The sequence below is a fragment of the Argiope bruennichi genome, chromosome X2 (genome assembly GCF_947563725.1).
Source record: "Argiope bruennichi chromosome X2, qqArgBrue1.1, whole genome shotgun sequence".
Taxonomy (NCBI): Eukaryota; Metazoa; Arthropoda; class Arachnida; order Araneae; family Araneidae; genus Argiope; species Argiope bruennichi.
The window spans coordinates 78990570-79016623 of NC_079163.1; the positions used below are offsets into that span (position 1 = coordinate 78990570).

A 26054-nucleotide genomic window follows, 5' to 3' on the forward strand; every position below is an offset into this window, starting at 1 on the left:
AAAATATTTTCTCAGCATAGTTTTCTAGTCTAGAAAAATGTATCCTTTCACCGCTTGGAAAGGCAACTGAAGCCATAAAACGAAATTAAACTCTTTTTCCAAGTGTAGAAGAAGTCTTAAAGTACAATAACTTGCCTGAATTCTGTGCACAAATCAAGGTTTAAATCCTTTCTGGTTGAAAAAAAAAATCGTATAAATGTCTTTAAACTGTACCAGAAGTGCATTGAGTAAGGGGGATCTTAGTTTTGATGTATTCTGCATCAGTTACAATTCAGAGTAACGCCATTTATTCAATTTGTTTTTTCTGAGTATGCTTTGTAGCAGTCCTGGTGATAAAGATAAAATATAATCAATAAATAATTTAATGTAATAATTTGGAAAACAAATGCTAAAATGTGTGAGTAAGAAATGTAAAAGTTTTATTTAAACTTAAGGTTCAAGTAACATTTAAATAAAAGCTACAATTTGATAAGCATAATTCGAATGAATAATATTTAGATAAAAGCCCAGTAAATTTAGTTATTTTTGTGGGTCGTCACAAATATTTTATCATAAATTGTCCACGCCATCACATTTTTTTATTTAAATTATCGCTTCAACAAGTATCGTTATAAACGTAAAATAATAACCCTTTTAAAATAATATATTCGTTGCAATATTGAACACTGCAATTGAAGAATGTGTATTGCAGCATTGCAGATTCTGCATTGCCCACATATACATTAATTTTTGTTTGGATCATTTTAGCAAGCTATATTCAAGAATGTCATTGGATGTTGAACGGTGGTATAATTTTTATCGGCCATAAAGAATATTTTTTATAATAAACCAAATCTCATAATCAAAAAAAAAAAAAATTGCGAATAATTTTGCTGATTTTTCCTTCTTAAAAAAATGCTTGTTCTATATATTTGACCAGTATTTTTTGAAAACCCTTATAATAAACTTAGTAAAATTAGGCATCCAGTTTGGAATATTCAAATTAGTTTTGCTTAAAGATATACATTCTGAGAAATTTAAGCATAGTTTTGAAAAATAGCAGATATTTCCACAATTTCTTCTATTCTAAGATTTTCAAATTGACCCTGTAACTCTATTAAAATAATATTTTTAAGTACCCAAAAAAAATCAAATAATTTTATTAAATTGTTCACTTTTAGCATCTAGTTAAAGACATGATTTCTAAAAAAGCAAACTGAGAAAATTGGGATATAAAAATTTCAGCATAGAAATATTTTAATTACTCTATGTTATACCCAATAAATTTTTTGAAAAACTAATTTGGATTTTTATAATAATGTGACTATAACTATCCTATCTATATAATGGCAATAATATATCTATATAAATCGGTAAATAAAAATTTAATAAATATTTATCATTATAATAGTTATATATTAATATTTTAGTTTAGCAATAATAAATTCTGAATGAGCTAAGAAAATTTTAATTTTCAAAAATGAAATTATATTTTATATATTTACTAAATCCTTTTTATTTGTATTCAGCAAATGTACAAAATGTTTACTGCGCAAAAATAATTATTCGCGATTTGAATAAAATATTAAAAGATAAAAAAAAATTGAAGTGAGTAAAGCTCCAGAAAAAATAATTATAGTAACTTTAATTTCATCTATCGAATATTTTAATTACATTTTTTAATCAAACAAAACTGTTTTGTAAGAAACAGTTTTGATATATGACTTGTTGAATTTGAATGTGTCAAATATTATCCACAAGGCCTTTAATTTCATTCTGCTTGGCAAATCGACAATAAAATTCATTTTTTTTTCAAAATTTCTTTATTTGAACAACCAATTTATACTACTTCTACTGTTTGGTATTCGTTATAAAATAATGTTTCTCTAAGTGGTAAGGTAAACTGAGCCAATTCAAAATCTATCAAAATTAGACGAAGCAACATATTTTACTGGAGTCTTGAAAATACTGATATACTTTTCAAAAATTTGGATGGACAGTTATTAACACAGAAAATCTGGAGAAAACATTCAGAGTTTAAAAACGCAAAGAATGAATAATGAAATTTTCAGAAAAGTATTTTAGTTTATTTCATTTCAAGAAATTAAATGGCTTACCTGTTAAAATGCAAAGTAAGCATTAGAAGATGGCAATGCAGGCGATAACATATCAGTAAAATAATTTCCTATCTCATTAAATATTTTTCCTATCCTTTTGAAACTTTTAGAGAATTCAACCAGAAATTAAGAGGTAACTTTGAATTCAAAATGAAAAAATATCTGTATTTTTCATCAGCTTTAGGATAATGTGTCCCTTTATTGAAAGGGACTAAATGTGAAAAAAACACATCTTTTACATAATGTAACTTAATATACATTCCGTTTTTTATGAGTTTTAATATAACATGGTTATTTTATTATTTTAAATCTTTACAAAATTTTCAATTTTGTCTGGAAAAAATTGAAAGCCTCCTTTACAAGTTTTAGTGAGGTAGACATTAATGCAGCATAAAAATAAAATAATCAAGAGTTGGAGAAATAGGATAGTTCATCATAAAATATTTAATTGAAAAGGATATCGAGGAATTTCTAATCTAAACTTTAATCAAGACGCCATAAAACGGTCAGTAAATTGAAAAAATTTAGAATTCCTTTTAAAGGAAACACAAATTCCGAATAGCATTGAAATATCGTATGAAAGTTTTAATTGCTGTTTAAAGTAATCTGAATTTTAACTAAGAATAAAAGTATTACGTTTAAATTTATCCTTAAGATTTATGAAAATTTTCTTTTTTATATTTTGACGCATGTCTGAAACTTTTTGATACAAGCTGTTTAGAATATTTTGTACTTTTTCTTCTGAAGTTTCTTATACTAAGTTAATTCTTATTTCTATAAGACAGTCAATAAAATTTTTAATCTTCTAAAATTTGTTTTTGTAGCTTTTTGTATTTTTTTTCTTGTAATTGTTGGTTTGCTTTCATTTTGATTGAAATTAAAAACTGAATAGAATTTTCAAATAAATATTCATAAAAATGATTTACGATTACCAACTAACTTCCTCATTTATTCCTTTTCACATACTTTTTCAGGGTTGGCATAGAAAGAAGCTGATTTTACTCTAATTAGCAGATTCATTCAATTCTTAAGTCAATATCAAAATTTTTTCATAGAAAATCTGTAAGAATTTTTCTCTATATCATAAAATTGAAAGACACACGAATTTTAATTAATATAGGAAATATTTATTCGGTAATAGTGAAGATTGTGAAAATTATAATATAAAAATAAATATGAAAAGTTTTCATCGTTAATTTAATAACATTTTTCAGTTACAATTATCATATAATTCAATAAAATTATAATTAAATCAGAATTAAAGTAATTTATTCGGCTAATTAAAAGCAAAAATTAGGTAATTAAGGTCTTCATGCCATCGGTGTTGCTCTCAAATATTACTGTTTTTTTCCAACATTTTATTTAACTGACACTCGATTTTAAAGATACACAATTCCTAGTAATTCCAAACTCTAATCGAATAGAGAGAAAGATGTCACAGTTATCACATTATCCAAACTTACAAACTGCCGCAGATGTACAAATACTTGAACTACCCTACATATGAAGTACATGCATTCCTGTACAGAAAAATATTATTTATAGGATCAAGATTCCAACTTATTACTATCTTATCTCAAGGGGGAGATTCGTTTACCAAGTTTCACTGAAAAAAGAAAGTGATAAAGTTCACGTTTGTCGTAAGTATGTCTTTCTAGTAATAAATGTACATATGAGGGAGACGAATTTTATATGAATTATCATATAAAATATATAAGAGCGTACATATAAGAGCGTAAAATAGAGATCTTATTTTGCAGTATGGCATATGGAATAAGTTTAAGAGAAAGCGCTGTTTAACTCCTGTTATGAAACATTTTCTTTTAAATATCATCAAATAAATATTGTAAACAACAGACCATTAACCCTTTCCATATGGAAATGTAATGGACTTGCTTATTGCTCTGAAATATATATAAAGTTGAACTTCCCCAACAAATTAATCTACAACTTTTTACTATTCTTTTGGCATTTTTAACAATCAGAGTTTAAGAAATGAATAGATAAAATGTCAAAATGATTCACCTTCTTGAATGGTGCCTGAGAGGAGACATCCAAGTGAAAAAGGTTAATCCTTATCCTTTTACTTGAAAAAAAGTATCAGAAATATGATGTTATATTCTTAAAGCTGAAATTTGTTTAACTATATTTTAATAAAAGAAATTTAATAAAATAGTTTAAAAATAAGATAAGGTGAATTAAATTCATATATTACGTCGTTTAATCAGCAATCTTGGTTTCCCAAATTTTAGAATAGGATAAAAAACTGAAATTTTTGAAACCAATATCTTTTTTTATTTATCTGGCATAAATATGAGATCGCATTTTTATTCTAGATGTGATAAGATTTAAAAAGTTGTTCAGATAAGATCTCAATCACTTGTATGGATTGGAATAATCCAGAAAGCAGTTGTATTAAATAGCAGTTATCATAAATTGAAGTTGGAGCAAACCTGAAAGAGAAAAAAAAAAAAAAAACTCAATAAAGTTACATTAAAGACATCAAATGTTGGTGCTCTAGAATTTTTGTTAGTAAAGAATAAAATGTATAGCTACGTAGTTTTCTATCATGTGTAAGAAAACAATGAGTAAAGAAATACAGGCGCAAAGCGTCATGCTAGATTTATATGTAGTCCGATGGTGTGAATTTGAAAATCCTTTTTTTTTTTCGCTTTAATTCGAAAGAAAAAGAAAGATCATTCAATTTGAATACACATTTTATTGATTTAAAATGTGATTTTTGGAAGAGAATATCATTAGTTTAAAATACATAATCTAAAAAAAATTACAATAATCGTTCATTAAAATTTTCTTTTTATCATTGCCCATCAAAAATGTTTGGATGTTTTAAGTAAGGCATTCTTCTCGAATTATCGGCAATCAATCGCCTTATTCTATAAAGCCAATCATTCGTGTATATACTACATTTAAGACACCTTTAAGTGTAATATTTATTGTAAGACATTTTCTATTCATTCCTCGTCAACTCTTCTAGAATATATTTTCTTCATCGTTGGGTAAAATATATTCAAAATTTACAACCCTCTATTTCAAATGGAAGTAGAGTTTGGACAGTAATGTCAGCTTCTGCGAATATGAAAAAAATAAAAAATAAAACCATTTTAAACAAAATATATTATCCACAAAACTAGAAAAAAAAGGCATAAATAGGGAAAATGTTTTTATTTATCGTTTTTATTACCAATTCCTCCCCTAAAGCATGTGCATCTAAAATGCGGGCCAATAGTCTAACAAACCATATTAAATGTTAAAAACATTTTGATTCTGACTTTCCTTTCAAATAAATAGTCACATATGTGGCAATATTTGATTTAGCTCTCGTGGCTTGCACTATTTTTTTCTATTTTCTATATCCTTGAAAAAGTGTTCAGATTATATGTATGAACGTGTGAAGATTATATTTAATCCAAACACAAAGGTTTTTTTTTATATCATTTTTCAATTTGTGGCATAATCTAATTATTATCTTAAAAGCCTTTTAACATATTATAAATATAACATTAATTCTTTAAATCAGTCGAAATACATTTAAAATTAAATGTCACCATCAAAAATATATATCTCTAATTCAAAATAAAGAATAAAGAATTCTGATGCCTGAAGCATTACTTTCGTATTGAAAGCTTAATACCATTTTTATTTTAAAGATATATTTAATCCTATTATTCTTGTCTCAGAATTCTCATCATGTTGTCATTATAAGTCATAGGAGTCTTCTATTTTAACGCAGTTAATCCTCGACTACCAAGGAGCAATATTTAACCATGATTCGCTTTTAGAATATTTCAGTTCTGAAAAACGAGGAAAAAGGTTAATTCCACGAATGAAGACTTCATTTTGCCTTTTTTTTTTAATGTTCGTAAGTAATCTTCTTATCTGCTTTCTTATATTATTGTCGTATTTCAGATGGAGTCTTGGAACAAAAGAAAGGTTAGGTATTTAGGAAATGACGTTTTTACCACTAAAACTAAAAAGACTAAATAAATATGTAAAATATATTTATAAACCATCTGTTGACTAGTTAAGAGAATTTTCCGCCAAAAATTACCATCATATTCAGCACTGAATATCATGGTAATTCAGCACGGCATCATATTCAGCACTGACTATCTTCAAACTCACTTTCTGAACATAAATTTAAATTTTTTGCTTGTCAAACAAATAAAAAGAGCCTGAAAAGGCATTAAACGAGTAACAATTGTATTAAATAGAACAAAATACATAATATTATTTTTATTCAACATTGTATTTGTTCTTTCACAGTACAGTCTGTAAAATAATTAACCTGGATATTCTTTAATGATCATATACTAAAAGTGCTTAAAACCATGCAAAATGATTAATTTTATTAAAACAGGAAACATTAATAATCATTAACATATAACATAAGCGTTCGTTTTTTTTTTCATTAATTTTTTATCATTGCCAAATATTCCAAAGGCAATCTTCAAATCTCCCTCCTTTAAATAATTTCTCTCGTTAAAAACCCTCCGAATACGAAATTTTGGATCATTTGAATTAAAAGGATTAGAGGCATACAACAGAAAAAAGTCTTTGAGGGTATATAAGAATATAGGAAACATTTTTTAAACATTTTGTTAGTTGATTTGTTAAATTAACTTTTACCCTGCAAAGCATCGCGTAGATCTTTGACTACACATTTTTATTTTCATTTATAAACTTCACATGACTGTTTCAAAGGGCAGCAATCAGTGTTTGGAAATCCCTTTTTAAATGCTCTTTGATAAACATTTGGAGAAAATACTGATGTATGGGAAAAACGGACCAGAAATTAGATTTAAACTAATAACTTAGAAAAATACAAAGATGGCTGTTGTATAAATAATTCTATAATTAAAAATGCTATCAAAATATTTTATTTCCTTTGTAAAAATATATTGATAAAAAGTAACTTTTATTTGTATTGTAAAGTTGTTATAATGTGATTTATGTCACTGGTATATTGTTTAATTCATAATGTAGCCAATTGGCACATTTTAATTGTTTTGTTATAATTTCACCACAAAAAATAAACTAATGTTTTTAATAATTCTCCTAAATTATATGCCACTATTCAAAGCACATGTATTTTTTTCATAAAAATAAAAAAAAGTCATGCATTCTGGGGTTAAGTATTTCAGTAGATCTTAATATGTTCAAATGATATAAATCGAAAGGCGCCATGAGATAAAAGCCAAGGATTAGCTGAAGTATGAGTGCAAACTTACATATTTTTATCTCTATGTTCATTTATGAAAAAAAAATATGAAATAACAAACGAAAGTTCTTTATATTATGCTATCAAAAGTTCTTTATATTCATCAACATAAACTAGTGCGCCAATTTAAATTCCTTTCTTTTTCCTCAACTATAATCAGGCTTTGGTTACCAACAACTTAAATTTCTCATACATAACTTGTGATAGTTAAGATATCCTCTATAAAATATTTTGTATCTTATGTGTGAAAGTGATTTCATTTCATATATTCGCGAAATCGAATCTGTTCACTGAATCGATCGTTGAATTATTCTTTTCTTTTTGCATTATAATGGTTAAAAAAACCGCTGTATCATGCCTGATTATTAGTCAATTAAAACTCAACGATCTATTAGTTTTCTATTTCCGTTAAACAATATTTTTCTCTACTAATCTGTATGTAAAACTGCGACTTCATTTCTTACTGAAAAATGTAAAAATTGTTTTAGTTTTTCGGATTTTTTCTATATATCTTTAAAACTATGGAGTTGAAATAACAAAAATCGTGCATACATATATTTCAATTTCTGCTTCTTTTATTGACTTTAGCGTATTTATTCGTTTCTATTTAATAATTTTAATGTATAAATATAATAATTTAAAACAGTTATGAAATATTGCTTCGAAGTTGAAAAACAAATGCTTAATTTATGCTGTGTTGCATTTTGATGTACAACAAGAGTTACTTTATTCGATACATTCTATTGAAATATATTGAATAACTTTGCGCTAACTTTAACTTAACGCTAACTTTAGTTTAGCATTAGGAGTTCTAAATTTCAGCTGATCATATTTCATTCCCCATTTCATTGAAAGGAAGAATTTGTACATATATTTGATATAAATTATTTTGGAGAATTTGAATATGCTATCCCAAACTAGGTGCTGGTTTTGGAAAAAATCGAGTTACAACAGATTTTAATCTAAAGACGAACCGTTTCAGAAATCTTATTTTTAACAAACTAGGACTTTTTTTTAGTTTTAAATGCATAATTGGCATTTGAGTAATACATAGCATTCGTATACTTTTCTGACGGACTGTAATGCATAAAGCAATGGTTAAGTACTTACTAAATTTTACGTAAAACGATATCTTGTGAGAGTTGTTATTTCGCCAGTTCTACGCACACATTAAATGTAATTCACAACACAAATCAGATGGCAGAGACTTTAGAACAACTCCATTTTATTCGCGTGCTTTCCACACACACTCTCTCTCTACACAGCCACTCTCGCGTTACAGAATTATTTTCGCTTCACCTTGGGGGCGCCACCATACAATCATTTCACAACACCGAACATCCACCCCCGGGTTGAATGATACATTCAAAAACTTAAAAGTAAACAACAACAATACAAATGAACACATACCACTTAATACAATAAACAGTATACAACATTGCAAAAACAAGAAATACTCAATTTATCAAATATACACAGTTGAATTCACACAAAAGGTAACAAGTATAATACTCAAAAACAACCAGTGATCATAACATAAAGAGAAATTTTCACACAAATTACTCATTTGGGATGGGTAAAATACAAATTTTAGTAATAGGACGTTTAAAAACTCCATTTTTAGTTTTCACTAACACTACTCTGATTTTATTATCTTTACCATAATACACTTCAAGAATTCAACCAAGAGGCCAGTTACACACAGACAAATTTTCTTCTTTCAAAATTACCATATCATTTATTTTTACATTATTTTTCTCAAAAAACCATTTATTTCGATTTTGAAGTGTACTTAGGTAGTTATTTGATCAACGCTTCCAAATCTGTTGTACAATTTTTGTTAGTTTTTGCCATACCTTTAACCTGTTATCAGGCAGTTCAGTTAAACTCGGTTCAACAATTGCTGAAATCGGACGACCAACAAGGAAATGACCAGGAGTCAAAACATCAAAATCGTTAGGGTCACATGATAAAGGGTAGAGGGGACGTGAGTTGAGAATTCCCTCAATCTGGTTAAGAATCGTTAAAAATTCTTCATAAGTGAATTTTAAATTACCCATAATTCGCTTTATATGATATTTGACGGCCTTGACTCCAGCCTCCCAGAGGCCTCCATGATTTGGTGCTCTTGGTGGAATGAAACTCCACTGAACACGTTCATCACACAAAAATTTACTCATATTATTGTTACTATTACTCAGAATTTTTCTCAGTCTCTTTAACTCTAATTGTGTGCCTACAAAGTTGGAAGCATTGTCTGAAAATATATGTTCAGATTTTCCTCTTCTACTAAAAAATCGTTTTAAAGCCGCAATGAAGGCTTCGCTAGTTAGATCTGAAACTAATTCAAGGTGACATGCTTTTGTGACCATGCACACGAAAACACATACGTAAACTTTATTGAAAACGCCTTTTCTCTGATTAGGATATTTAATCCAGAAATGCCCACAGAAATCTACTCCCACTTTGTTAAAAGGAAAATTTTGAGAAATTCTCTCGGTTGGCAATTGACCCATAATTTGTGAACAAGTAACGGGTTTTGCTTTAAAACAAATTGTACAGTTATTAACTAATTTCCTGCACATATTACGACCATTTAAGGGCCAGAATCTCTGTCTAACAATAGACAATAAAGTTTGTGGACCTACATGCAATTGTCTCTTGTGAGTCAATTCAAGAATCAAATTAGTTAACTTGTGATTCTTAGGAAGAATTATTTGGTGTTTTTTGTCATAATTTAAATTACTATATGCCAGTCTACCTCCTACTCTTAGTACCTTTTCAGAGTCTAGAAATGGAGAGAGATTTTTTATCTTACTTTGAGGGCTAACCATACCCTTAGTGGACAAGTCCTTTAATTCTGATTCAAATTCTACCTGTTGCACCAACTTCACAAGCGTAGTTTCCGCTCGTTGGACTTCGGATATCTTCAATGGTCCAGTTTGTTTGTTAAATGGTTGCTTACAATTATCGATGAACCTGTAAATATAACTAAGAACACATAAAATTTTTTGGAAATTATTAGATACAGAAAGAATTTTGTTCAAAAAACTATTGTCCAAAGTCAGAGCCAAAGTTTTTCTCTCAGACGATTTTAGTTCTTCCTGACACACACTGTCATCACTAAGTATCACGTCATCATTTTTAGCGACAATGTTTTCTTCATGTAGGAAACTCGGTCCATTCCACCACTTCTCACAGTTCAACAGTGAGTCGGCGCTGATGCCTCTCGTAAGAAGATCAGATGGATTGTCCTTTCCAGGACAATGGTGCCACATATCTTTGTTTGTCAAGGATTGTATTTCCTTCACACGGTTGGCGACAAAGACTTTCCATCTGTTGCTGGAACCTTGAATCCAACTCAAGGCTATAGTGGAATCTGTCCAAAAGTGGTTGGTTGCTGATATTTTCTCACTGAGGACTCTTGATACTTCTTTTGCCAATCTCGCAGCAAGTAACGCACCCATTAATTCCAAACGTGGAAGGGATAATGGCTTTAGAGGAGCCACACGGCATTTTGAAGCTAAAAGATACACACAAATTTTGTTAGGAGTTTTCAGTCTTAAATATGAGACAGCTCCATACGCTTTAATGCTAGAATCGGAAAATGTGTGTATTTCACACTCTGGGGGATTCTCACTATCACACTCAAGGACATATCTAGGAATCTGAAGTTTACCTAAGAAAGACGCTTCTGAACACCACTGTTCAAACTTCTCATTAACATCTGGCAGTAACTCTTCGTCCCAGTCTGTTTTACTTTGCCAGATTTCTTGAAATAAGATTTTAAATCTTATAGTGAAGGGGGATACAAATCCCATTGGATCAAATATTCTGCCTGCGGCCATCAACAAGAATCGTTTAGTATTTTTCCTTTTCAGAAGCAAGTCCAATAGACATTTTAAATTAAGACTAACATAGTCCTTTTGAGGACTCCACGAAAGTCCCAAAACACGATGTGGTTGGTTCACGAAATCGTTAATATTTAAATGGTCGAAATGTTCTGTCTGCCATTGTTTCATTAAATCACAGTCATTTGAAATCCACTTTCGCAAATTCATCCCTACATCATCCATGATTTTCGCTGCTGTGTTTGACAAGTCAAATGCTGATGATACGTCGTCTTCACCAGTGACGAGATCGTCCACGTAAAAACAACTATCGAGTGTCCGCACAGTAGCGGGATATTGTTCCTTATATTTCTCAATATGGGATTTTATAGTTGCGGCCAATAGAAATGGAGACGAGTTCACACCAAAAAGAACTCGATTGAATCTATACACTTGAACATCTTTTTCACTGTTAGCCACAAGAAACCTAACTGCATCTTTATCTTTTGGAGTCAAAGAAATCTGGAGAAAGGCTTTTTCCATATCAGCTAAAATGGCTATTTTGTTCAAGCGAAAGGATATCAACAAATCAAAAATGTTTGGATTTAAATTAACTCCTTGATGTAAACAATCGTTCAGCGATAATTGTCCTATTTCATGTGCACTAGCATCAAAAACTATACGTAATTTTGTTGTTAGAGATTCATTTTTTATTATCACTTGGTGAGGAAGATAAAACACTGGGTTATTTGTTGAAGCAAACGGATTTGTTACCCTCTCAATTATCCCCTCATCTAGGTAACCCTTTAAAACTTTACAATACTCAGAATACAACACCTTATCATTTTGCATTTTTCTCATAAGACTGCTGAGTCGTCTTTTTGCTAAATCAAAATTATCGCTCAACTCATTACTATCTCTTTTCCACGGGAGTCCCACCTCATACCTACCATTTTTAAAACATATATTTTCCTTAAACAATTCTAAATTCATGTCCTCCTCACTAGTAATACCCTCGTCCTTGACACCTATTGATTCTAACTCCCAAAAGGTCTTTAATGTTGTATTTAAATCACTATCTCGAATTAAACCACAGTGCATTTTGTTATTCACCTCCTCATCTACACTTCCGCTAGCGACATATCCGAACACTGTATTTTGCAAAAGTAGTCGAGAATCTCCTGTATAAATTTGACCTGGCCTAAGCAATTCATAAAATATTTCCGCGCCTAATAAAACATCAATTTTTCCAGGAATATTAAATTCGTAGTCTGCCAGCTCAATATCGTTAGGTAAATCAATTGAAACATTAATCATTCTTGAAGGAATTAAATCGGTTATTTTTTTGACAACTAGCAAATTAAGCTCTTTTTTAAAACTCATATCAAGATTATTTATGGTTGCCATAACACACCCATTAACCGTCATTGATGAATCATTTAAACAAGATACAAGTAAATTAATTTTCTCATTCCTCAACTGCAATCTATCCGCACAATCCTTCGTTATAAAATTTGACTCGCTTCCTCCGTCTAGAAGGCACCTCACTTCATGTCTCGCGCCGTATCTGTCTCGTATTAAGCATCGCACGGTACTCAATAAAACTGTTTTTGTTTTGTTTTGCAAAAAACTCGTAGCCACTACTGATGCATTTCTCTCGCTCTCACTTTGGGGGAAGGCAATATTTGCTGACCCTCCCTGACTGACGTAAGCATGTGCATTTGGATTCAACGGCGTCGAATCATTGGCTCCTGTTGCGGTTTGTGTCTGGGCGGAAGAGTTATCTCTTTTGGGATAATGAATTAATCTATTGTGCGGTTTCCCACAAAAACAATTTTTAGCTCTACACGGCTTCTTAACGAAACAATTTGAGGAAAAACATTTATAACATAAGCAATTAGTTTTCACGATATCTATTCTTTCGTCAACGCTAAGAGATTTGAACACAGGACACAAATACAGTGGGTGGGATTCCTTTGTTTTACAACTATTTACAATGCATTTCGCATTTTTAACGGAAGACAGATAAACACTTGAAGTATTTTTTGACCCACGACTATTATTTTGATTACTGACATCATAACGCCGCGGTTCATATTTAGATTTATAATTAGGTATTAAACTTTGTTCTCTAATTTTTCCCTTCGACGATATGAAAATATCGCATTCTCGGCCTAACTCATGTGGTTTAAACCACGTCTCTCCTTGTTTTACGCCAATATGAGTAGTTAATTCTCTATCCAACGTCTCGATTATTTTATCTGACACTATTAATTCACAAATTGATTTTAAGTCTTTTACCTCCCGTAACTGACAATAGTATTCAAAGGTTGCACTCAATCTAGATGCGAACTGCACATAACTTTCATTGGGTAACCTTTGCGCCTTTTTAAAGTGATTTAGACATTCTTGGGGTGTTGGTTGAAACTCCTTTAACACTATGGCTTTAAGTTTATCATAATTACTCAAATCTTCTTCTTGAAGATAAACCATTAAATTACACGCTTTCTCTCCAAGGATATTTAAAAGAATTTCGGGTTTTAATTTCTCGGGAACATCTTTGGTTTTAAATGCCTTCTCAATCGACTGAAAAAATAAATTAAATGACTCGGCTCTCTGAGGAATCGGAATAGTTAGAGTTTTAATACTCTTAATCAAACTCTCTACATTACACTCTGTTCCGATTGTTTTAATGTCATTTTGTGATGGCTCACTCTCTCGAGATTGTTCACGCAATTTTGCAATTTCTAATTCCCTTTCTAACTGGGACAGTTTAATTCTCTCAAATTCTAGTCGATTTTCGTTTTCTAATTTTTCCCGCTCAAGTCGATTTTTGTTTTCTAATTTTTCCCGCTCAAGTTTATCTTTTCTCTCGTTTATTTCCTCAAGTACACAGTCAACAATTGTTTGATACGATTCTTTATCTGTTTTATAAATCTTACTCTCCTGTATTAACTTTCTTAAATCTAGAACTTTAGCATTATCAGGTATAGGTAATTTTAACTCCTCGGCAATAGCCTTTAACTCCACTTTTTTAAACTTAGTAATACTCATTTTCACAAAAATTAACTCAATCACAAATGAAATTAATAAAACACAAATTCATTACATCTTAAAACACTAGATATAACAATATCAATAAAATTTGAATAACTAACCTCTCACCAAGTAACAATAACAACTGAATTTCCGTGAAACCCAAACTTGAACTCTGAACAACACAAGACTATCGCTTTCGTTTTCAATTAATTTTCGATGCACTATTTTCAAAATTTTTTTTCTTCGGTCCCAGCCACCTCCGGGTCGACGGACCATGTTATTTCGCCAGTTCTACGCACACATTAAATGTAATTCACAACACAAATCAGATGGCAGAGACTTTAGAACAACTCCATTTTATTCGCGTGCTTTCCACACACACTCTCTCTCTACACAGCCACTCTCGCGTTACAGAATTATTTTCGCTTCACCTTGGGGGCGCCACCATACAATCATTTCACAACACCGAACAAGAGTATTGACGAAACACTTGCTTCATTACTATCAGCAAAACATTCATTTAAATTTATTGAAATACCACTAAATTTCAAAATTTCTCAACTCGTTTAAACTGTCTAAAAATTAATATTGTAAGAGCTTAGAAGTCAATGAAAACATTCGTGAAATCATTAGTTTATATGTAATTACCTTTGTAGAACTTTCAACCTTAAACTTTTCGTCCAGAGAAATTCCAGGTTTTAGCTATTTAATTATTTCGCTATTGCTGACCACTGAAAACAGAATGAGGTGTTCAAAACATGAGTCAAAAATTGGAATGGACAAAAAGTCAACATAATCGCGTCATGGGTTCCTATTTTATTGAAGCAACTTAGTAGCAGATGTATTAAGACATTGACTAATGCGTGTTTCGTCTGTAATTAACAACTACCATCTAACTGTAACAAATATTCTATCTTTTCTACTATAGTGAGGAGATAACAAAGGAGGGGCTTATCTAGTTAGATGGATAGTCTGATTATTAAGCACGAATCGTGGTAGCGAATGCATCAAAATTCCAAAAGCACCAAAATGTAATAAAGTGGAAATTTTTTAATTATAATCTATATACTTATAATAAAGCTCAATGTGTGTGTGTTGGCGCTCTACAGGCCAGTTCATTTGACATACAGCTACCAAATTTGGTACATGTATACCTTAGAGGTCGGGAATGTGCACCTGGGGTCCCTTTTATTGAAATTTTAATTAGAATTTTAATTATTAATTAAAAACTAACTTTCCCGCCAAAATAATCTTCCATTTTCCCCACCGCCAACTTTTCCGGCAAAAAAATCTTCCATTTTCCCCACCGCCAAAAGAGTAAGGCTTCAGTTTTTTTTTCTCCTAACAGTAATGGGTTAACATTTTTGGCGGATTATTTCAAACGATTCTGTTTATTTTCTTAATGTTTTATGCATTTAAAATTAAACGTTGTTAATTAATCCATGTTTCAGATTCATTCTGAAGTACTTTTGAATAAAAATAACACAGAATAAAGGAAATTAAATATGTATAATCTGCATAGCGTTACCCCAACTGGCGTAGAAAAATTCACGCATTTGCGTTCTCCTAACTGGCGAAGAAAATTCACGCCTGCGCATTGTGTTCTGAATGTTGTCATGACAACCATTATCAGCAGATGATTTAAATTATTTTTAGGTTAGTTGCATGCTTTTGTAAGTAAATTGTATTTATGTTAGTTATATATATTTTTTGTATATGCTTATAGTTTTAAGTACATCGTTTTTTAAGTAGTTTTTTTTAAACCTGTTTTAGACCGATTATTTTAAACGATTCATTTTATTTTCTTAGTGTTTGATGCATTTAAAATGAAACATTGTTAATGAATCGATCTGTTCATGGTGAATCTGAGAAAATTTTGTTGACAAATTCTTGAGATATTACATAAATTAAGAAAGATATTCTTTAGTGCCCATAAAGTTTAAACGCTCAGTGACTCTGTTATCAGTAATCATATTATAAAAAATGCTTTGTTTCAGTAAAAAATATTATATTAATTGCAGATTAATTCTTTCCATTTTAATTTAAAACATAAATTCTAAGAGAGGTAACAGAAAATTAGAGGGATACATATTATGTTATGACTGAAGGCCTTTATAATATTATGAGTGAATTATATGACTATCAAAATTTGAAGTTTTAATATATTTTGATGAAGAATCTATTAAAGTTGGAATTGCGTAAAACATTTAATTATTAAAATTTAAACGAACATTAAGATTGGCGAACCGGCTGGTCGCCAAAGGCGGCTAGAAGATAATATACTCAGAATATTGTGTTATTTAATTATTTAAGAAACTGACTGCACAAATGATTAAGCTGATCACCCTTATTGTTTCGCCGAATTTGTCACAGAATTAAAAAAAAATGTGAAATATAAACAAATGGAAAAAAATGGAAAAAGTAAAGTTCAGCTTGCTTACTTAAAATCAAATAAATAAGTAAAAGTGCATATTCAAAGAATATAAAAGAATATTTCTTTAGTTGATTATGAATATTCATCACTCTTAATCCCTTGATTGCTCTTAAATATATGCAGTTTTCTATAGAAAAGAAAGGTGGGCATATTTTTCGATGAAAAGTTTTGATCTCTTCCGTGTTTTATTGATTAATGAGCGGTGCTCATTTTTTTGCGATAAGGTTTTAGGATTAGGCCTTTGTGGGTATTAAATCTATTATTCAAGTAATATAAATTATAAAGTGCGAGTTAAAATATTTTCAATTAATTCGATGGAAATGTTTTCAGGTTGTAATAACTAACTGACCAATACTTTGGCAACGAAAGTTTAGATTTAAAATAATGTGTTATATACATTTTTATTGAAATTTTAATCCGGTTTTAACAATCAGATACCAATCCAGAAATTTTATTTATATTTTAAATAAAGAATATATTCATATATCATTTCGCATACAATTGTAAATCGATCTCTAGTGAAATGCAGAATTAAAAAAAAATTGTTTTAGAAAAAAAATGGAAATAGTTAGAAAAAATATAGTTTTTTAAAATTTTTTTTTCTCCTTTTTTCTCGAATAAATTATTCTTCCAGACAAATGCAATGCATTCGAGTAAAAATCAAAACATATCATATTTTGATTAAGAAGGGGTGGGGGGGATGGCCAACACAAAGGTAAATAAAAAAAAATTAAATAGAACTTTTGAGCTAAAAAAATGTTGGCTTCTTTAATAGTGTCTTGCAAAATATATAAATCCATAGAAAATATTTCTATAATGTAAGTATGAAAATGTATTTTTCTTTGAATTATCCACAAAAAACCGTAATTTCTGTACCTAAAAATCTGTTTAGTTTTTAAAATGAAGCACATCTTTTTATATAATGAATTTTAAATTATTCTAAATTTAGATTTTTTTGCCTCTGTGTTTTATTTAACAAAAGCAAGCACTATCACTGAAAATTGAGTTCAGTCTTGATTCTAATTTAGAGTAACGGCTATACCGAAGCTCCATAATGGGTGTAGGTTTGAAAAGTTGAATTCCAGTTGTTGGTCAGTTTTTATTACATTTACGTGACAATGATGTTTAAGGAGCGTTACCAATTCAAATGGTATTCTTATCACAAGTGAAAAATAACAATCTTTCCTTCAACAACCTGGTAACTGTCTTATAATTATTGATGCGTTCTATTAGTATAGCGATTCATGTACAAAGGGATACAGATTTTGCAAACCTAATGATTAAATCATAATCTGATTGTGCATTAAAGTTTGGGACATATAACACTTTGAAGTCACGTCACTACCTTTACTTTTTAAGTATATCATTACATTTCCTCAATAATTTCTCAAAGTTGCTCTAAGAAACATGAACTTGATTCATCAGTTTCATTATCGATTCATTCCTCCCCACTACTAAGGACTTTATGGTGATTAAATGTCAATTTTACTGAAACTGTTTTTTGAAGCTCCTCAAAATTGCTTATACATAAAGTTTTAATATCTTAATTTCACGTTTGTGATTTTTATCAAGGTTAATAATACTAAAAATATTTCCCTTTGGTATAACTAATCTTTGAGGATTTTTTCATTTCTCTGATTTAATGCGATCGTTCCATTTAACATCCAAACACGCAAAAAAGTGTTAAAAGTGATCTGCTGTATAGACATTATTTAATTGCAACTGTAATGAAACGCAATTTGTTCTACAAAGTGCCTTTAAATATCCAAAAAAATTCAAACATTAAAAGAATGCCCAAACATTGGGTGAACAGCAAATGGCTACTTATCATCAAAATAATGGGCAAATGAGTCGATGTTACGTGAGTGAAGTCAGAAAAAATTACGGCTTTTATTCTTTTTTGATTAAATTTCGTGATCCTTAAAAGATTCAGAGAAACTGAAATTGTATAAAATTGAACTTTATTCACATTTCTGGAAGATTCAGTAATTATCTTATTTTCTTTTCTAATTGAATTAAGAACTCGATTGGCTATTTTCTTCCTCACAATTTACGCGATACATAAAATTGCCTCTTGATTTTTTAAAAAAGAATCTTCGGATGCTTATACGATAAAATGTGGGCACTAAATGTTTTTTGTAGCTAAGCCATCCATTTAAAATTGGTTTTTCAAAACAAAAAAGTCAGTTCTGTCTGCTAGTGTGTGGTTATTGGAATGACGTAGACGGCAGTCTCGACTGAATATTTTATTGCTAAGATTCACGTAATTCTATTGAGGCTGAAAACAAGAAATAGTATTGGTTAGTGAGATTGAATGGTCTAGAGAATACATATTAAGTTTATTGACGGAATAAAGATGTCACGTCTTTCATACAGTTCATGCTGTAAAACTTTCAAAATGCCTTCCTTTCAGGAAAGAAAATGTCAATAAAAACTAAATTAATAAAATTTAGATTGCATAGTTTATTTATAAACCACATCTATTTCGGAAATACGTGGAGCCAATTCAATTGACTGTCTCGATTATGTATAAAAACACGTATTTACAGCTTGTGATTGGAATTTTTCTCATTGTCTATGTAGCAGTTCATAGAGCATTCGAAAATGGATTTGCAAAGTTTGACGAGAGATTCTGAGCTAAACTATTTTTCTAAATTTTATTCCGTTGTTAAATGACTAAGCCTTAATGAAATATTTTAAATTCACTGATTACCGACATCGAGCAAGTTCGGAATTTGACCTCCCTCTGTCCGTTAAGTGCGTGGAGGGGAAAGAGAATGATTTCAGCATTCTAGTCATCTGCTCATAAGATCGATAGGATTTAAATGCAAATTCTTTCAAGAAACGCTCTCGCATCTCAGTATTAATGTGAAAATACTTTATCCTGGTTAATATATTTACTTCATTCTTATATTTACCTGAACTGTGCTATGACCCTTATCAGCCATGATATTTTCATGGATGTAGGGTTCAATCAACCTATCCTGCTTAATATATTTTCTTCATTCTTATAAGAGTCATAGCACAATTCAGGTAAATATCAATCATGATATTTTCATGGATAAAGGTTTCAGTTAATATGTTCTGTTTAATATATTTTCTTCATTCTTATAAGGGTCATAGCGCAGTTCAGGTAAATATTAATCATGATTTTTTCATGGATGAAGGTTTCAGTCAATCTATCCTGCTTAATATATATTCTTCATTTTTATAAGGGTCATAGAACTGTTCAGGTAAGCAACAAGCATGATATTTTCATGGATGAAGGTTTCAGTTAATTCTCCCATTTATAAAGTAACTTGATCAATCAACACTTGTTAAGTACAAACAATGTTATATTGTAAAGTGGAAATGATCAGTTGTGGAGAAGTTGCAATTATGTTGAATAATTGAGTCAATATTTATGAAAAAATATATCTTTAATGAAAAAAAGTAACTGAAGAATTGTACATTTTTTTTAATATTTAGAATCATGAAACTACTTTTATCTTATAAAATATCACAATTGTATTCGCTTACAGTAATTCATTTGCAGTTTGTAATCGTATTTTTCAGTAACATTTTCATCATTTCATAATTAATAAATCCTGAGTACCTTTTTATATTGAAACTTAAACCGAAGAATATATGGTTGATTTTCCTGCTGGTGTAGTGTGAAAGTTTGGAGAGAGGGGAATCAGCTCAGGTGCCACTCTCGTCATCTGACCATGGTTCAAAATTACAAGGTCCTTCCCAAAATAGCCCTAGTGTTGCTTTAAAAAGGTACGTTAATATAATATAACTTACTAACTTAGTTGATTTTAAAAACAGTCGATTGAATATAATTGGCTACCGGTCACTCCTATTGAGTATAGAAACGGTATTACATATAACAGTATTCTTCAATTTTTTGCTTCGAAATTCTCACGTACGCATTTTATTGCTTATTTGATAGTTACTCTATATGTGTCTTTGAGACACCTTGTATTAAAATGAAAATTTAATGAACCTTTTAGTATATCAGATATATGTAACATAAATCCTAAAATAACTGATTTCTCTTATTTTAGAAAATACAACAAGGTATATTCTACGAAAATACGAACAACGAAAACTGAAAGAAAATTGGTGTTTCACGCATTACAGAAGAAGTTCAAATCAAAGGTAATATATAAGCAAATATATAAGTAATTTTATTTTAATGTTTCTAAAAAAAGTCCAACATAGCATAGTTTTACAAAACAAATGGAAATAACTTTCATTTACAAAAGTAATATATGAGTAGTTCCTATCTTTCCTGAGCAGTTTTTATCATCTCTCTATGAAAGAATGTATTCAAATTCAGAAGTGAGGTTTTTTGTAACTGAATGAAGTATTGGAAAAGGATCAGCACACATTATGCGAAGAATGGTTAGGAATGTTTATTCGATAAATAACTTGCTTGAGTCTTATGTACAACTCTAACTGAAAGAAAAATAGTTTCTTAATATTTTATAAATCTGTAACAATGGCGATCACCATTTCTTTCCTGTCAGAAAATAGATTCTGGTTGGATTTGGAAGATGATACAGAAATCCAATTCTCATTATCACTAGTTTCTATGGCAACGCCTATGCGATCAGAAGAATTGTTGGGTAGACATTGATGATGGTATTCCATGTATCAGTACAGAAAATTTCCTGTATAAACTAATATAATTATTAGCTGACTCTTTGTATCATTATGCATATAAACATATGAGTGAAAGCAAATGGAATGAGTGATTCAGATAAACAGAAATAATATAAATAAGCATTGCGATTATTTAGATATATTTTTAAGAAATTTTTATTATGTCTATGCATAGGTAAAATTTATATATCTCAATTACATATATAATGTTTCAATGACTCTCTGTTTGAAAATGCTTATGACATATTTATAAATCTCAATCTGAATTTATATTTATTCGAAATGAGGACTTATCGTGAGATTTCATTTATTGAATATATTATTGTAGACATATAATATTTAATCTAAAATATCTAAATTTCAAGATTCACTCATTATTTTTGTTATATCTATAAAAAAAAATCTCATTTTTTTAAAAAAATTATTTTCACTTGCCAGCTTGGACATATTACATGTACATGTATTGTAAGATTTTAAACATATTTTGACGTGTACAAAAATTGGAAAAGATGAAAATTTGCATTGAAAACATTTAATTAATATGCAAAAGAAATACCATCATATTTTATGCATGTAGCAAAATAAGGAAATTACAAAGCATTGTTCCAATCGCATAACTTAAAAAGTGACGAGAAGTCTCCCTTATGTATAAGCAATTCTACGCTACTTTTCCATCTAAGTAATAAGCTTCGCGTCAAAGGGATAAATTGTTATGGAGAAAATTTTCCAAGAATAACAGACATCTGACTAACACAAATATGTGATAATTGAAAGTAAGCCATTAGTTTGCATTGTCAAAGCAAAGAGTCATCGTTTTCAAGCTATTTCACTTCCTCGAGGTACCTTTTATACATATAGATGAGATATTGCTGCAACTTCTCAAGTCTTTTGTCTCAGATTTTTCCAATTTTGTGACTTCGTATATTTAGATCAAATATGATTTTCCAGCAGAACCACGCTATTTTCGAAGGCTTATGAATAGATAGTACTTACTAGCTTACCTTTTTTTTTTTTTTTTGAGAAAATATAACTAGAATGTTATGAATATTTTATCATGCGTGTTGTTTAAGATAAAAAAAAAATAGTATTCCTGTGTTCCATATTCTTCAGAGATTAAAGAAAGGCATTTTAAAGTGTTAGGAGAATGAATCAATATATAGAAAATTCTTTTAAAAATTCTTTATAAAATATTATTAAACTGAACTTAAAATTAAGTTTTTGGAACAGAAACAGCAAAATATCTTTTTTCTCTGTGTCTAAACCATACCTCAAAGTATGTAGAGATGAACAAAAGAATATTGGTTTACTTTTAAATCTGTGTTTAATTGTTGCTTTTAATATATGAGCCGCGGTTTCTTGATGATAAAGACTCGGCATTACAGTCTGAAGGTTCGAAATCCGATTCTGCCGAAAAATTGCCTTATAAGTTAATCTTCTGCAGGATAAATCAATCCGGATTGCTCGGTACCTCACTGGTGTGGTGCGGAAAATTGCCAGCTCAGACGTTGTCCTCGTCATCTGAGAGCGATTCAAATCATGAAGTATAAAATAGTCCCAGTGTGACGTTAATAAACCTAAACTGAAATTTCTTTTAAATTTAAGATTCGGTCATTGACAGGTTTTTTAAATTTAAATTGCCTTCAGTAAAGAATGGCTTTGAAAACAAATACTACTTGTGCATATATTGTCTAAATCATAAGAAAATTCACAATTCGTTAAAAAAATGTGAACACTTTAAAAAAGAAAGTAATTTATATAACCTAGGTTATATATATATATGTAATGATATTTTAACTCTAATTTCAATTTAATTAATTTTCATAGTAACTTCATCTTAATTTAGCCCATAGTAACTTCATTCTAAAATATTCTCTTATTTCGTGATCCAATTCCACTGTCTCTACTTAATTAATTCAAGAGAAGCTTTGTTAAATTGTTGAATCAGCTAAAATCTAACTTTCCCACACTACGCGTGAAGAGATAACATACCGCTGATCAAGCAAATTCTTTTTTAAAATCTCCCCGTGTTTCCCCTACCTTGTCCACCCGTATAACGAAAATCCCTATCGAAATCTCATAATACACTGTAAAGAAGTATTTTCCCTATCAAAATCATAGGTTATATAAGACCAGGGATAAAATGTCCAAGAGCTTTTTCCTCATTCCTTTCTGTGTCGTTCTGTGTGCTCGTCGCTTGTGCATACGCTTGCTTCTTCAAAATGAAATAAACCGACGTCACGAAATTAAAAGTATCTTCATTGTCTTCAAACTGCATCACAACAAATAATATTACATATATATAATATATATTGGGTGTTAACGGAAAAGGAAAATTATTATGAAATATCCATGCAAATTTCGGATCATTAAAGTTTATATTAGCAAATCATAGGCATTATTAACATCACCTAATGATATAATAAAGTGAATCTTGATGATTTGTTCGCTGCATTCGTTATTCGAGATTTATTATCTACAAGGGGTGTTCAAATGAAAAGGTACGAAACGACACTATGGGTTGAAGACTTTATTCAAAATATACACCGTAGGCCTGAGAACAACGATCTCATTGATTAAGTGTCGAAGGATTCCATGTTCCCAAAATCAAAATTCCTGTGGCTGTGACGAGACCCAGTCCTTTACGGCGTCCTTGAGTTCGCCGTCCGAGTTGAAGTGCTTCCCTTTCAGATGTTTTTTCAGAAGTCGGGGATTTTTCAAAACAAAGAGCAGAAGTTACAAGTTGATTTTTTGTATGTTGAAATTGACAATTTTTCTGTTGCCACTCAAATTTAAGTGGTATGAAGAAAATTTTCAGTAATAAAATGTGCTATTTATTTCGATTATGAATATGAAATTGTCAGCTGAATTTTGTTTAGTAAAATTCGTATTGTAAGTCTTATATAGCATGGAGAAAATTTTTAAAACATTAGTTCTATCATTTTTTATAAAAGAATGTAAAACAATACATAATTCAAAAAAATTATTATAAAATTAAATTATTTAATGTTTTTTAAATAGTTCTGTTATATATGGTAATATTTCAATCAATAGCGTATTTCAATAGTTCTTAAAAATATCATGTGCGTAGAGTTAAGACTAAGTTATTCGATGTAAGCAAGTCTTAATGATGTTGATAAAGAATAAAATCAGATAATAAAAGGAGAAAAGTAAAAAATATATATATAAAATCCCATTATTGAATAATATGTAGCTTGCATGACATATCATGTTTGAAGATGAAAAAATTAAAATGCGAACTTATATCTAGCCTGTCACAGTAAAAAAGGAAAGAAAAATACTATTCAAATAAATGCTAACAACATTTTTTTCTTAAAATTACATCAGTAAATTCCTTTTTTGCATGTTGATATTTCCTAGTTACATCACACCGCGCACATATATCACAAAAAGCATTTTATTCTTTTTATAGGCTAATTTTTTTCACTACTTAACCCTTTCTAGGGCCGTGGGAAGTATGCTTACCACCAAATTTATCAATCTTTGTATGAATTTATGCAGGTTGGCATAAGTCCTGACAAATTCTTTTAGAAAGGCAGAAACTTAGATGCTTTAGTTCTTTATTTTACACAAAATGATGTGTCTTGATTTGATACTTAATTATTAACTCACCAAATTAATTAATTAATCAAATTAAATTTATCTAATAAGCTAAATGAATCCCTTTTCTTATTCTAATTTCAAGCCTAAAAATATTTTAACATAATATGACTAGAAAAAAATGGCCCTTTAAAGGGTTAAAGAAAAAAATGTAATAATATTTTAGCCATCACTGTGTTACATTTTAGCATTAACCTCATTTGCCTGTCTTTCAAATCTTTTCAAGAAAAAACGAAACTTTTCGTTTGATTATATAATCGAATATCGAAATATATAAATTCAACTCAGATTCAACACAAAAATGAGTTATCACAACGTAGCACAGCATGTACAAAAATGTATTAATTAATGTATAGAACGAAGATAAGCAAAGACATTCATCTCCACTGTGGATTTGCATACATGGCTTGAGATCTTTACTCATAATGAGTAACGTAACAATTATCTCTTGATAAATTAACATTCAATTTAACATTACAAAGTCTTTTGGAAAAGGCAACATTTTAATGAAAAATAAGAGTGGTGCTTCTAATCGCTTTCTTTAAAGACTCCAAGAGATTCGATTGTAATAATAAAAATCACTGTTAAAAATGTGTTTTAATCAGAGATCCATTTTTGCAAATCTAAACAGCATATTCTGCTATTGGACTAACATATAAAGAGAGGCATTAATAGACATCAAAAGAAACAAATATTTCAGAATATGGTGTCGCAAATCACAATACGAGATACTGAAATTTTCTAAAAACGCTTGCGGGTTCGACTTTGATACGACAAAAGTGCTATAACTACAAATATATTTGAATACAAATTTGAATTCTACAAATAGAATAGAATAAATTTGAATGCTACAAATAGAATAGAATAAATTTGATTACTTATCTTAAGAGTTTTTGGAAGTAGTGGCAATTCATGCCATTGTACAATCTACAACGGCGTTAAAACGAATTCCAGATGCACTCGATGATACCATGTATGATATTGATGTCTATCGCAGCAATGATAATTCGCACTATGAGATCATCCCTTGAATCTATTAGCGTGGATAAAAGAGTGATTTAAAGTGATCCCATTGGAAAATGCCACGCGTATTGATATCCGGCGAATCTGGAGGCTAACTAAGAGATTCCATGCGTCCAGTTTTCCTC

At 29.8% G+C, this 26054-nt stretch overlaps 1 protein-coding gene across 1 annotated transcript; it reads right to left on the minus strand.

Moving 5' to 3' along the window:
* Positions 1–4525: 4525 nt before the first annotated feature.
* Positions 4526–14219, minus strand: LOC129959810 (uncharacterized). Its single transcript, XM_056072700.1, has 4 exons — positions 10426–14219; positions 10154–10314; positions 9192–9592; positions 4526–4549 (listed from the first exon to the last, which is right to left on the minus strand). Exons 1-4 carry the CDS (start codon positions 14217–14219, stop codon positions 4526–4528), a joined length of 4380 nt encoding a protein of 1459 aa, XP_055928675.1.
* Positions 14220–26054: the final 11835 nt, after the last annotated feature.

What these genes read in the sequence shown, in the direction of transcription:
- LOC129959810 (XM_056072700.1), bottom strand. Translation starts at nt 14,219, where the DNA reads ATGAGTATTACTAAGTTTAAAAAAGTGGAGTTAAAGGCTATTGCCGAG. An exon ending in TGTCAGGAAGAACTAAAATC is followed by an intron (nt 10,315 to 10,425) that starts GTCTGAGAGAAA and finishes TTATATTTACAG; the next exon opens with GTTCATCGATAATTGTAAGC. An exon ending in GGGTATGGTTAGCCCTCAAA is followed by an intron (nt 9,593 to 10,153) that starts GTAAGATAAAAA and finishes ATATATTTTCAG; the next exon opens with ACAATGCTTCCAACTTTGTA.